Source organism: Schistocerca cancellata, chromosome 2 (genome assembly GCF_023864275.1).
Source record: "Schistocerca cancellata isolate TAMUIC-IGC-003103 chromosome 2, iqSchCanc2.1, whole genome shotgun sequence".
Classification (NCBI taxonomy): Eukaryota; Metazoa; Arthropoda; class Insecta; order Orthoptera; family Acrididae; genus Schistocerca; species Schistocerca cancellata.
In genome coordinates, this window is record NC_064627.1 from 812,445,817 (window position 1) to 812,461,407 (window position 15,591).

General features: G+C 44.3%; 1 protein-coding gene across 2 annotated transcripts in view; it reads right to left on the bottom strand.

Annotated features, from left to right (window-relative positions):
• The window catches only part of LOC126162692 (targeting protein for Xklp2-like), a 121,012-nt gene that overhangs the window by 41,997 nt on the left and 63,424 nt on the right, over positions 1–15,591 (bottom strand). For both annotated transcript variants that reach the window (XM_049919346.1, XM_049919345.1), the window contains exon 7: positions 14,186–14,305. In XM_049919346.1, coding sequence (XP_049775303.1) covers positions 14,186–14,305 — 120 coding nt within the window. The remainder of the gene's footprint in view (positions 1–14,185; positions 14,306–15,591) is intronic.

The window sequence follows — 15,591 nt, forward strand, 5'->3', positions numbered from 1 at the left end:
AGCAGATGACACAAGCAGAATGTCGGTGGCGGCAGATGCAAAGAACAGTCTGGTAGAGGGCAAAGAGCTCAGCTGTGAAGACCGAACAATGGCCATGGAGCCGGTATTTGAAACTTTGTGCCCCGACAATAAAGGAACACCCGACCCCGTCATTGGTCTTAGAGCCATCTGTATAAATGAAAGTCATGTTGATGAACTTCGAACGAAGTTCCAAAAAACGGGAGTGGTAGACCGAACCGGGGGTAACCTCTTTTGGGAGCGAGCTGAGGTCAAGGTGAACGCGGACCTGAGCCTGGAGCCAAGGTGGCGTGTGGCTCTCGCCCACTCGAAAGGTTGCAGGAAGTGAAAAATTAAGGTGTTGAAGGAGGCGACGAAAGCGAACTCCAGGGGGTAGCAGGGCAGAGACATACAACCCGTATTGACGGTCGAGAGAGTCGTCAAAAAAGGAACGATAAGACGGATGGTCGGGCATTGACAGTAGCCGACAGGCATACCGACAAAGCAGTATATCGCGTCGGTAGGTGAGTGGCAATTCGCCAGCGTCAGCATGAAGACTCTCTACGGGACTAGTATAAAATGCTCCAATTGCAAGTCGTAAACCCCGATGTTGTATGGAGTTGAGGCGGCGTAAGATGGATGGCCGTGCAGAGGAGTATACGAAGCTCCCATAATCCAGCTTGGAGCGGACGATCGACCGATATAGACGAAGTAGGACGGTTCGATCGATCCGCTCCCCACGACATACCACTGAGAACACGGAGGACATTTAAAGAACGGGTACAACGGGCGGCCAAATATGACACATGTGGAGACCAGCTAAGTTTCCTGTCAAATGTAAGGCCTAAAAATTTGGTTGTCTCCGCGATTGGGAGAGCAACGGGACCGAGTCGTAAGGACGGTGGGAGAAACTCTTTGTAGCGCCAGAAGTTAATACAGACCGTCTTCTCGGCAGAAAAACGGAAGCCATTGGCGACACTCCAGGAGTAAAGACGGTCAAGAGAATGCTGAAGACAGCGCTCCAGGACACGTGTACACTCCGCGCTGCAATAGATGGTAAAATCGTCCACGAAAAGGGAGCCTGGTACATCAGCTGGGAGGCAATCCATTATTGGATTGATCGCGATGGCGAAGAGAGCGACGCTCAAAACTGAGCCCTGTGGCACCCCATTCTCCTGGCGAAAGGTGTCGGACAGGACAGAACCCACACGTACCCTGAACTGTCGATCCATTAAAAAGGAACGAATAAAAAGAGGGAGGCGACCGCGAAGGCCCCATGTATGCATGGTGCGGAGAATGCCCGCCCTCCAACAGGTGTCGTAAGCCTTCTCCAAATCAAAGAACACAGCCGCGGTCGGGCGCTTCCGCAAGAAGTTATTCATAATGAAGGTCGACAAGGTAACCAGATGGTCAACAGCAGAGCCGCGCCTACGAAATCCACATTGTACATTGGTAAGTAGGCGTCGAGACTCGAGCAGCCAAACCAATCGAGAGTTAACCATTCGCTCCATCACTTTACAGACACAGCTGGTAAGCGAGATAGGTCGATAACTGGAAGGCAAGTGCTTGTCCTTCCCCGGCTTAGGAATCGGGACAACAATAGACTCGCGCCAGCATGCGGGAATATGTCCCTCAATCCAGATGCGATTGTATGTACGAAGAAGAAAACCTTTACCCGCAGGAGAAAGGTTCTTCAGCATCTGAATATGAATAGAATCAGGCCCTGGAGTGGAGGACCGTGATCGGCCAAGTGCATTTTCGAGTTCCCGCATGGTGAATGGGGCATTATAACTTTCACAATTCGAGGAGCGGAAGTTAGGTGGCCTAGCCTCATCTGCCTGTTTGCGGGGGAGGAAGGCAGGGTGGTAATGAGCAGAGCTCGAAACCTCTGCGAAAAAGTGGCCGAAGGCATTGGAGACAGCCTCAGGGGCCACAAGGACGTCATTCACAACCTTCAAGCCAGAAACTGGGGAGTGGACCTTAGTGCCAGATAGCCGGCGCAGGCTACCCCAGACAACAGAAGAAGGAGTAAAACTGTTGAAGGTGCTTGTGAAAGCAGCCCAGCTGGCTTTCTTGCTTTCTTTGATAATACGACGACACTGAGCACGTAATCGTTTATAATTGATACAATTCGCCACTGTAGGGTGGCGTTTAAATGTGCGTAAAGCACGTCGACGAGTACGTAAAGCGTCTCTACATGCTGCGGTCCACCAGGGGACCGGTACGCGACGTGGAGAAGTAGTAGGGTGAGGGATGGAATATTCAGCAGCAGCGAGAATGACTTCCGTGAGGTGTGCAACCTGACGATCGCAGCTTGTGAAGGTTTGATCCTGAAAGGTCGCCCTGGAAGAGAAGAGCCCCCAGTCTGCCTTGGAGATGGTCCAACTAGAGGAGCACGGAGAGGGGGTATGCTGCAGGAGATGGATAACACACGGGAAGTGGTCGCTCGAATATGTATCAGAAAGTACATACCACTCAAACTGGCGTGCAAGTTGGGGAGTACATATAGAGAGGTCTAAATGGGAATAGGTGTGAGATGTGTCCGAAAGAAAAGTAGGGGCACCAGTATTGAGGCAGACAAGATTGAGCTGGTTGAAAAGGTCTGCTAACAAGGAGCCCCTCGGGCAGGATGCTGGAGAGCCCCAAAGGGGGTGGTGGGCATTGAAGTCTCCAGTTAACAAAAATGGTGCAGGTAGCTGAGCAATAAGTTGCATCATGTCTGCCCTGGTAACGGCAGATGACGATGGAGTGTAAACGGTACAAAAGGAAAACGTAAAAGTGGGGAGAGTAATGCGGATGGCAACTGCCTGCAGGCCGGTGTGCAACGTGATGGGATCGTAGTAAATATCATCCCGGACCAGCAACATAACCCCTCCATGAGCTGGGATACCTACCACAGGGGGTAGGTCAAAACGCACAGAGGTGTAGTGTGCCAAGGCAATTTGATCGCATGGGCGTAGCTTCGTTTCCTGGAGGGCTACGACGAGCGGACGGTGCAAGCGGAGCAGCAACTTCAAGTCCTCTCGGTTGGAGCGAATGCTGCGAATATTCCAGTGAATAAGTGCCATCGTAAGAAAAGGAAGATGAAAGAAGGGGGTCACCTCGAAGGCCGCTGAGGGCCTGGCTTCGAGCGAGCACTGCCGCCGCTATCAGTAGGCGGACAGTCATCGTCCATTGGGTCTATAGGTTCATCGGCCATCTCGGGAGGATGGCAGGGAGGGGGAGCTTCCTCCGCCAGTGAACGGCCAGATGTACGGCTACCAGCGGTGCGGCCAGGCGAAACGGATGACGGCCTGGGGCGGCAACCGCCAGGTGGCGCAGGAGAAGAAATGCGCCGTGGCGGAGGAGGAGAACTGTGCTTCCTATGAGCCTTTTTGGAAGGACGTTTGGTGGAAGTACCGGTCGAAGGCTGGGAGGTCGAGGTACGTAGGAAGTCTGCACGGGATGGTTCCTTCTTGAAGGCCCGTGCATCTGACTTCGGGGTCTTCGACTTAGCAGAAGCTGATGAAGGGGCTGGTGTCTGTGGGGTGATGGGAGGAAGAGGAGACGTCGACCGCGCGATCTTAGCACTGGCCGAACGGACGACCGTGGTGCTGAAGGTCAGATCGCATGTCTGGGTTGCTACCTCCCTGGTAGTCCGAGGAGAGGCGAGGACAGTACTGTATTTCCCCGCTGGGAGCAGCGCGGGCTTCCTACTAGCCAATAGCTTGCGAGAAGCCGAGGTGGACACTTTCTCTTTGACCCGAATTTCTTGGATACAGCGTTCTTCCTTATAGACAGGACAGTCGTGGGAGGATGCGGCATGGTCACCCTGACAGTTCACACAACGAGGAGACGGAGGTGGACAGTCACCCTCATGGGCATCCCTGCCACAAGTGACACATTTAGCCGCATTGGAACAAGACTGTCGAGTGTGATTGAAACGCTGACACTGGTAGCAGCGCGTAGGTGTCGGGACATAGGGGCGAACAGAAATAACCTCGTAGCCCGCCTTGATGCGCAATGGCAGCTTAACACTATCAAAGGTCAAGAAAAGTGTCCGGGTCGGGTCCGGGTCGGTACAAGGTCATTGTTGACCTTTTTCATGACCCTATGGACAGCCGTCACGCCCTGCTCAGCGAGGAAAGATTGAATCTCCTCGTCAGTCAATCCGTCGAGGGAGCTAGTATAGACTACACCACGAGACGAATTCAAAGTTCGGTGGGCCTCCACCCGGACAGGGAACGTGTACAGGAGTGTGGCCCGAAGCAGTTTTTGTGCCTGAAAGGCACTCTCAGTTTCTAGTAATAAGGTACCGTTACGCAACCTGGTACAAGATTTGACAGATCCGGCTATGGCATCTACGCCCTTCTGGATAACGAAAGGGTTGACAGAGGAAAAATCCTTTCCGTCCTCAGATCAAGAAACGACGAGGAACTGTGGGGCAGGCGGTAGTACTTTTGTCACTGGTGGCTGGTCACGTTTCCGTTTTTGGGCAGAAGTCGAGAGAGATGGAGTAGAATCCATTGCGGAGGAATCCCCCATGATTGCCAGCGTCTCCGATGGCGCGCTCCTTCCTTGTGGGGACCCTCTCAGAGGGCACTCCCGCCTTAGGTGAATGTTTACACCTCAGGTCACACCTCCCGAGAAACAGACGGAGGGACCAATCGGCATGGTCAGAAGGTATCAGCTCAGGCAATCACCCCTCCCCGGGCCTGGCCTTTACCAGGGGGTACGCGCGTGCCTTACATGTCTACCCAGGGCGGGGACTTACGCGTTACCCCGTCACCGGCTACGCGTGCGAACGCGTGGGTCGGCCTTCAGGCACGCACAGGGAGGAAGGAAGAAGAGGAAAAAGAAGAGAGAGAGGGAGAAAGAGGACAGACTGTCTCAAATGCCGAGGCGAAGACCAGAGAAGGCAAGGAGAAGAAGGCAATGAGAAGGCAAGGAGAAGAAGGCAATGAGAAGGCAAGGAGAAGAAGGCAATGAGAAGGCAAGGAGAAGTCAAGGGAAAGAGTAAGGAAGACAGTGAGGTGGAGAAGAGCAAAGACAGGAACCAACAAAAGGAAGGAAGAAACGAGAAGTGAAAAACCAAAAAGACCACAATTATAGGTCGTGGAACCGTCCGTCTCCGGACGCAGGCGCTAACTACCCCTGTGAGGGGGATGGACTCCTTTTAGTCGCCTCTTACGACAGGCAGGAATACCTCGGGCCTATTCTAATCGCCGGACCCGCAGGGGGGGACTATACACTGTGGCATACATGGGCCCTACTACTGTATTTACCCTATTATAAGACAAGGTTTTACGCCCATATTTGTCATTCAAAAAATACGGGATCATTTTATGTTCGCAGGTGAAACTATTGCTGCTGATGTACACATTTTTACCCTGAGAAATAGATTAATATAAAGGTCGGATTACATTTACAGATGAAGCTATGGCTATTGAGGTTTCATACAAATTTATTTTGAAGAATTCTGGTGTGTAGAGCTCAGCACACAATACTTCCATTTGAATAAGAGCCTAGATTTTCAAATACACTGAAGCGATACAGTATTGAACCTGTTCAATCCACCATGTGACATTTCGCTCACAGCGTTAATGCAACAGCATCCCGATATGTGAGAAACTATGAACTAGTCACTACAACAATCTAATGCTCTGCTTAAAAAAGTGAGAACACAGGAGGAAATCGCATTAAATTCTATCAACTCACAAAGTTCTGTTGTATTTGAATAGGTTTGTGACAGAAGTTCTCATACATTTATGGAAACTGTACAAATACATTTGTGCTGCTTTTTAAGTAAAGATAATATTTAAAGGTGAAGATTCTGTTCTTTAAAAATCATTACATGGTTTTGAAATCAAGTCAGTATTTTATTTGGTTATGAGAAACTAATGATTTATGAATTGCATTGCAAATGAAAATTCAGTAGCTGTTCATGTATCAGAATATGGGGGAAAATGTTACCAGCTTTAAAACAAGATGGTGACATTCAGTGAAACAAAAAAGAAAATTAATCCGAAATTCGAAGTCTAGTAAACAAAACAAATCACATTAAACCGACTACAATTGTTACTGCAACAATAAATTGTGGAAATAATACCAACAGACAGCACTAGATCGCAGGATGAGTGGGAAGACTAAATTATGACTGATCTTTTATTCCTGTATTAGTTGCTGGTAGTACATATGACCTGCCCCCTATAGGATACAGCTTTCCACGTTTCACAAGCACAGCACTACAGAATGCTTGGAGATGGAAAAGTGACAAGCTTAGCTGAGAACAATAATGAGTGTGTGTGTGTGTGTGTGGGGGGGGGGGGGGGGGCAGGAGTGGAGAGCAGGCAGCAAATTCAGTCTTGCTGTCTGCCACATGTACCTATATTGTGCACTTCGGCTTTTTATGAGCATCCATCATATTTAAACTGGAGTTTTCCTGAACCCATGTGTACTTGGAATCTAACTGACTTCAAAATTGGCCAAATACTGAACAACAGCATGCATTTCTGCAGGAGATGTTAAAAGTCTCGACTGGGGCCAGTAGCCTACTTCATGTTTTGTGCAGCAATGTTGTCGACACTCACTGTGACATGTGATAGAAACAATAGCGAGTGTGTGTGTGTGTGTGTGTGTGTGTGTGTGTGTGTGTGTGTGTGTGTGTGTTTAGTATCTGGGAGTGGTATGAGTGATTTCACTTCTATATTCTTCAATCTTTTTGGAGACAAATAACATATCAAATTTCAAAGAGAGGAATAAAAAATATATTTCTAAAAACATTAGTTTGCTTAAAACATCACATCAAGGAACTCTCAGCAGACCATTCTTGTGAAAGCCAACAGATGGTGGAGCCTCTTCATATGATCCGAAGGTTAATACTAGTATTAAACCACCTCCATCTCAGGCATTTTGGGTGCCTACTGTGCGAAACAGAGCTCATTGTTTGACTTTTAGAGCAAGTGAACACAGGAGGTACCATGTGCCTGCTGCTACAACAGACAACTATAGCTAGCAGGTGAAATGCACCACTTCTCCACTGCTTCTGCTGCAGTGGGCTGGAGTGCAGGTGACACATGCTCACAGTGGTTCTGAAGGATGTGAACAACATGGAGTCTGACTGATTACAGTTACTGCAAGAGACAGGCTTAACTCTGAATTGAAGTATCAATATATGCATGTGAATATTACTTCTTTATGCTAGTGAAATACTATACTTGTTTTTTTTCAAAGACTGTAAAATGTAAACAGCTTTGTGCAGGAGTTTGTTTTGTGCATATGTAGCAGGTAATGTAATTGTGTGTGCATAATATATTTCCTGCCAACGAATAAATGGCTGAAGGAGTGCTTAGGGGGCTAGATTCAAATCATTTTTAATTTCTTTTCCAGTAAAATGTAATGCAAACAACTCTAAAATTTTGCAGTATTCCTTTCTGCTACATGTACCCCTAAGGAAGTTTTCAAAGTAAAATTTGTACCCCCAACAATACATCAGTTTTGTTGGTTAAGTGTTAATTGCAACTAGAAAACTTAACGAACAATAATATAGTAATCATTTTTGGAAGGTGGCTATTAACATCCGTCACGTAATGTATAAAATGCATGTCTGACCATCAGCTGCTTGTTTATTTAAAACCCAAACATTGACTGGCTTTGATCACGGCACAGAAGAGACATGGCCATTATTTAAGTAAAGACAGATGTGATGATGTGGCCTAAACTGTTTTAATCCTAATCCGTGAAGATGGTCTGTGACTGAAACCAACTGATATTTGGGTTTTAAATAAAAGAAGCAGCTGATGGCCAACCATACATTTTATACAATATATTAATCAGTTTTAAATGATGAAAAGAAAAGTATGTTCAAAATTAAATAAATATGTATGTATAATGATTATTATTATAACTTAGGCATGTGCCCTGAGATATCTTCACTTGCTACATTTGCCTAAGTGCAGAAATTTATCGTAGCGCGTCTTCCACTGCCTGATGCAGCTGTAGGATGCTGCATTAAACGTTTGCCTATGCATGGCAGAGTGCGCATCAAAATGTAAAAAATGAAAGTGGTGTGTTTTGTAACTGCACAACTGTACATGATAGTGATAAAAGAACTACCTTCTGTCAATTTTTTTAAATTCAATGAAAATTTTGTGTTGCTGAAATAGAGAAATATTTAAGCTTTTAAGAAAAGTAATGTTCATTTGCACTTAATATTACATATATTTTATGACACAGTTTTTGTATTTTTCGAAATACTATTTTGACTATCTGGATGATTTGAAAATGAATCATGGCCCAAAACTATTCATGAAGTAAATAAAATGATATGAAATTTGCTCCTTTGGCTATTTTTCAGTTGTACAGTGTTTGTTTGTCTAGTCGGGGTCTCCTCATTGATTACTTGTGCCTTCTTAATAGTGGACTCCAACTCATTTTTGTGCCACATATGGGGCTTTCTCTGCCAGTGATTTTTCATTCACTTTCCCTCCCCTTCTTCCTTCCTTACACCAGTCACCACACAATGACTTCTCTAATAGTTAGCACTTCTCGTTCCCTTCCCATCTCCTGATGGCCAGGTTACCCCACTGGGCTTTCCATTGTGCTGACTGGCCTGTATATAACTCCCAGGTCATATTTACATAAGATAATTCACACTGCCAGCATTGCCATTCCCTCTTGATGGGCCCCGATTGCTGCCGGCCAGTTCCATGGTGGAGCATGGCCATTGCCCCCACAGTCCCTTTTCTGTGTATGTGTGTGGTGCGTACGGGTGATTCGACCATTCGATTCATGTGTGTATTCTTATGGTATACTTAAAAAGAAAGATGATGAGACTTACCAAACAAAAGCGCTGGCAGGTCGATAGACACACAAACAAACACAAACATACACACAAAATCTAGCTTTCGCAACCAACGGTTGCCTCGTCAGGAAAGAGGGAAGGAGAAGGAAAGACAAAAGGATATGGGTTTTAAGGGAGAGGGTAAGGAGTCATTCCAATCCCGGGAGCGGAAAGACTTACCTTAGGGGGAAAAAAGGACAGGTATACACTCGCGCACACACACACATATCCATCCATACATACAAGACACAAGCTTGTGTCTTGTATGTATGGATGGATATGTGTGTGTGTGCGAGTGTATACCTGTCCTTTTTTCCCCCTAAGGTAAGTCTTTCCGCTCCCGGGATTGGAATGACTCCTTACCCTCTCCCTTAAAACCCATATCCTTTTGTCTTTCCTTCTCCTTCCCTCTTTCCTGACGAGGCAACCGTTGGTTGCGAAAGCTAGATTTTGTGTGTATGTTTGTGTTTGTTTGTGTGTCTATCGACCTGCCAGCGCTTTTGTTTGGTAAGTCTCATCATCTTTCTTTTTAAATATATTTTTCCCACGTGGAATGTTTCCCTCTATTATATTCTTATGGTATACTGTAGACTCAGCAGTGTTTGGCCAGTAATGCGGCAACTACGAATCCCAGCCCCTAGACAACGAAGCCAGCCAAAACTTTTAATATTGCTACTCTGAGTCCGAGGGTATATAGTTGAGGGCAACACCTCACCATCATTTCATCCATTTCATATTGTTTGAGAGGCTGCAATTGGGGGCTTGTCCGGGATTTGTGACCTGCAAACTGGTAATTACTTTGCTCTCTGTTATTCAGCACACTATGCAGTGTGTATAAACCTTGGCAAAACCAGTAGAGATTTCTGTAGAGTGAACCTCTCACAAAATACAGTGTGAGAGAGTTTTTTTTCCTTCGCAAGTAGGTTTCTGTAAATAGTGAAATTACTGCGTAATTTCCACAACTAACACACGCTATCAATAGAGATCCTAATCCACCACGTCAAAGGCAAATTACGTGGGGTCTCAGAGTCTAAATAAGTTGAGTGCAGCGAACAGTAGCGGTTGGCACGTTTAATGGACAGCGGTATCTGAGACAGTTGGAACACACGGTAACCGGCAGCAGCTACAACTACATCAGGGGACTTTATCCAGTGGCGGACGTAGATCAACAGCAGTACGCCGGCAGCTTCTTCGAGTATTCCAGGACAGTCTTCATGTCGACTTCTCCTTCAACCGACGGCATCACCATGGCTGAGGGAACTATCTCAGATCAGATAAGTGCCTGTGCAAATAGAGACATAGTGTTTGTTTCTGAAGTTCAAGCTCCATGGATATAAAACAGTCACCTAGTATGTGCAATTCTGAAAATGGAAGTGAGCCAGTTAGTCTGAAATCAGAGCGCGAAAGTGTAACTAGTAGGAATTCAGGCAAGGGAAATAAATGTGGGGGAGATATGATGTCTCAGCTAATGCAAATGATCCAGGGATTGGGAAATAGTATGAATATAATGGCAAATAATATCAGTACAATTCAAACAGTGACAGATACATTTCAGTCTGATATGGGTACAATGCGAACTGAAATAGATTCCAATGTGAAAGAGGAAGTTTAAAAACTTACGGGTAACCTTGAAAAAGCAATTGATGATAAAATGTGTCCGAGTGAATATGGGGAAAATTACAGACGAAGCTGCAGTAGTAAAATCTAAAGTCGAATCAGTGGAAAAAGATCTTGGGGGAAAAAAATGGATAAGATATAGATGGAACTTTGGGACAAGGTAAGCGAGTGTATAAAAGCGCAACATGCTCATAAAAGCGATGTAAATTTAGCAATTAGTAACATTGCCAATTGTGTAGGTGAGGGGAAGAAAGAAGTGGGCAAAATTAGAGATAAAAGAGCATCCAGTATCACTAGAGAAAATGAATTTAAGAAACAAACGCCACAGACAAAAAGTGATTTAAATTTGTTAGCCTCCCAACAGGCCACTGCGGTTAAAAATATCCCTTGGGCAAATACCGGATCTGTGAAACGTTACACAGAAGACGGAATATATCACCCAGCAAATTTCTTGGCTGCGTGTAGGGACACTTCTGTTCATGGCATGTCGGGCAAAGCGAAAATAAAATACGTTAAAAGGCATTTGGAGGGAGACCCACAGTCTTGGGCAAATGCTAAATGTAGGTCGTGCGAATCGTATGAAGAGTTCGAAAAGTGTTTTGGAACAAATTTTGGACAGGTCCAATGGCCAGCTTCACACGTCCGTCCACATTAAACCCACCAACAAGCAACAGTACCTCCATTATGACAGCTGCCACCCATTCCACATCAAACGGTCCCTTCCCTACAGCCTAGGTCTTCGTGGCAAACGAATCTGCTCCAGTCCGGAATCCTTGAACCATTACACCAACAACCTGAAAACAGCTTTTGCATCCCGTAACTACCCTCCCGACCTGGTACAGAAGCAAATAACCAGAGCCACTTCCTCATCTCCTCAAACCCGGAACCTTCCACAGAAGAACACCAAAAGTGCCCCACTTGTGACAGGATACTTTCCGGGACTGGATCAGATTCTGAATGTGGCTCTCCAGCAGGGATACGACTTACTCAAATCCTGCCCTGAAATGAGATCCATCCTTCATGAAATCCTCCCCACTCCACCAAGAGTGTCTTTCCGCCGTCCACCTAACCTTCGCAACCTCTTAGTTCATCCCTATGAAATCCCCAAACCACCTTCCCTACCCTCTGGCTCCTACCCCTGTAACCACCACCACCTATTCCAGTCCTGTAACCCGGAAGGTGTACACGATCAAAGGCAGAGCCACGTGTGAAAGCACCCACGTGATTTACCAACTGACCTGCCTACACTGTGAAGCGTTCTATGTGGGAATGACCAGCAACAAACTGTCCATTCGCATGAATGGACACAGGCAGACAGTGTTTGTTGGTAATGAGGATCACCCTGTGGCTAAACATGCCTTGGTGCACGGCCAGCACATCTTGGCACAGTGTTACACCGTCCGGGTTATCTGGATACTTCCCACTAACACCAACCTGTCAGAACTCCGGAGATGGGAACTTGCCCTTCAGCATATCCTTTCTTCTCGCTATCCGCCAGGCCTCAATCTCCGCTAATTTCTAATTTCAATTTGCCGCCGCTCATACCTCACCTGTCTTTCAACTTCATCTTTGCCTCTGACATCCGCCCCGACTGACATCTCTGCCCAAACTCTTTGCCTTTACAAATGTCTGCTTGTGTCTGTGTATGTGTGGATGGATATGTGTGTGTGTGCGCGCGCGAGTGTATACCTGTCCTTTTTTCCCCCTAAGGTAAGTCTTTCCGCTCCCGGGATTGGAATAACTCCTTACCCTCTCCCTTAAAACCCATATCCTTTTGTCTTTCCTTCTCCTTCCCTCTTTCCTGACGAGGCAACCATTGGTTGCGAAGCTAGAATTTTGTGTGTATGTTTGTGTGTCTATCGACCTGCCAGCGCTTTTGTTTGGTAAGTTTCATCATCTTTCTTTATATATATATATATATATATAATAGAGGGAAACATTCCACGAGGGAAAAATATATTTAAAAAGAAAGATGAGACTTACCCAACAAAAGCGCTGGCAGGTCGATAGACACACAAATAAACACAAACATACACACAAAACTCTAGCTTTCGCAACCAACGGTTGCCTCGTCAGGAAAGAGGGAAGGAGAAGGAAAGACAAAAGGATTGGGTTTTAAGGGAGAGGGTAAGGAGTCATTCCAATCCCGGGAGCGGAAAGACTTACCTTAGGGGAAAAAAAGGATAGGTATACACTCGCACACACACACATATCCATCCGTATAGCTGCTTTTGGTTGCCAACAGTGAATAAGTCTAGGTATTCATGAGGAGATTATATATATATACACACACACACCTAAAAACAAAGGTGATGTGACTTACCAAATGAAAGTGCTGGCAGGTCGACAGACACACAAACTTCTCTCTTTCCTGATGAGGCAACAGCTTGTTGCGAAAGCTTGAATTTTGTGTGTATGTTTGTGTTAGTTTTTGTGTGTCTGTCGACCTGCCAGCACTTTCATTTGGTAAGTCACATCACCTTTGTTTTTAGGTATATTTTCCTTTGTGGAATGTTTCCTTCTATTATAACTATATATATATATATATATATATATATATATATATATATATATATATATATATATATATATATATATATATATATATATGGTTATAATAGAAGGAAACATTCCACGAAGGAAAAATATATCTAAAAACAAAGTAGATGTGACTTACCAAATGAAAGTGCTGGCAGGTCGACAGACACACATACGAACACAAACATACACACAAAATTCAAGCTTTCGCAACAAACTGTTGCCTCATCAGGAAAGAGGATCATATTTCCTGATGAGGCAACAGTTTGTTGCGAAAGCTTGAATTTTGTGTGTATGTTTGTGTTCGTATGTGTGTCTGTCGACCTGCCAGCACTTTCATTTGGTAAGTCACATCTACTTTGTTTTTATATATATATATATATCCTCATGAATACCTAGACTTATTCACTGTTGGCAACCAAAAGCAGCTATACAAAAATGAATGTACAATTTCTACACTTCACTTTCCCATAATGTATCACATTTGCATAATACCCAAGAACAGGACCCTAGTCAGGAACACACAATACACTTTGAGCTGTGAGTATGCACCTACTTCCACATTGGGTTGTTGACATAGCTTGGCCTGTGGAATGACAGGACAGACAGTAGTCTGCTCCTGTTAACAATTAACACTTACTACATGGAGCTATCAACAAGTCACCTGCCACACGGAATGGATACAATAGTGCAGTCTAGTTGCAAATCCCCGAATAAAACCATCACTGCATGGAACTAACTGTGTGTTTAAAATTTCAGAAATTTTAAGCAGCTATAAGAAAGGCAAACAACAAATAGTTTTTTCACCACTAATCGAAAACAACATGAGAGGTGAAAACTTGTTTTGCAGTTAGTGAATCCAGCATGGTATAGGCTCTAACAGTATTATTCTAATAGTTCCAATAAATTTTCCTCACGCCTTTTCTTCTGTCAAATAGCTGGAAAATTTAATATTAACACACAGTTTTGTATACATTACAATTCAAGTTATCAGATACATTAAATATAGTTTGTTTGTTCTCTAAATATACATATATACACTAAATCCTGTTGAGTTGAATAGACTATGATTAACTGTGATACAGTACATCTTACTGCAAACAGGCAGGACATTTACCAATACATTATGAGACACTGAATATGACCATACAATGCATGTAATGCTATATATTTCATTAAAAAATGAAGCAAAGTAAATAATACTAGTTTTACCTCCCACACAGGATGAACAGTATTATGTTCATCAGGTTCTACAGGCTGTTTTTCGTCTGGAAGTGTATTCATTTTAGTATGCAGCATTTGAGATGTGTCAGCCAGTTTTGCACCACCTGTCTGATTGAAAAATAATAAAAATAATGACTAGGAATGCACAACAAATTTACAATGACTTTTCTAAATATCTCTTACTTTACTGCAGTTCGTCAGTTATTTCACTTCTATTTCACATATTCACAATCCATTTCACTTTATTAGCCACAGAAATGGTATGAAACACTGAACACTATTTGTAATATATTATGTATTTTACTTCTGCGATGGAGCAATACATAAAGTAACAGAAAGGCAGCAACTCACCCACAGTGGCCCGAAGTGTGGAGCATACACACTTAACAGCACTAACTTTTGAGCTCTTGGTCTTTTTCTAGTGAAACCTGAATGCACACTTCCATGGCCGTGAGAGTGTGCGTTTGAGTGTGCGCGCTTGTGTGTACTTTCTGATAGGAAACGAGCAAGAGTTCAAAAGCTAGTGTGAATGCAGTTTCATGTTAAGTGTGTGGGCTCCACACATCTGGCTGTGTGGCTGCCTTTCCCTGATTTTATGCACTGTATTTTATTTCTCCTGTTGACCAACCAATCCATTTTACAAATGCACATGTCACAATGTGCTAATTTAGAATTTGTGGAAGTGAATCAACATTAAGTAAGCAGTGTAATACAGAAGTTAAAGAATAAACATTCACTGGGGTTAAAAACATGTCAAAAAGTCTTGCCCTCCTTATTTGTGCAGTACTTGAAAAAAAATATATTAGAGTGGACTAAAAATGTGTGTGTTCAAGCCATACCATGCAAATGGTAGTTAGGAATGTGTGTGTAATTTTAGATCAGTGTCATTAATCCACAGAGCTGGCAGAGCAAATGGAAAATAAAAATATGAAGGCAATGGTGTTTGCAGAGTATTTAAAGGTGGGGAAAATGGTGGTACAAGAAAGACTAAATATATGGGAGGTGGTGATGGGACAATATGAATAGAAATTTAATGCTAAGTAGTGTGAAGTGATAGTAGGAGACAGTGGGAGGAATGACGAGGTACAAGAAAGGGGAAGGCAAGCCCATGATTTTCCGCAGTGTGCGAGAAGCCTGGTTTGGAGCAAGAATGTACTGACAAAAAGAGAGCGAATATTATAACGAGCATATTATGCTACAATATTCATATATGCAAACAAAATATGGGTAACGGAGAAAATACAGGTTAGCAAGATATACGTTTGTGGAATGAAATTTCAAAGAATATGACTCACTAGAATGAATATAGTAAGGAATGAGATAGTGTGAGAAATAGTGAAACAGAACCCCGTGCAAGAGACCATAGGAAAGGTGAGCTAAGATGGTACGAGGTT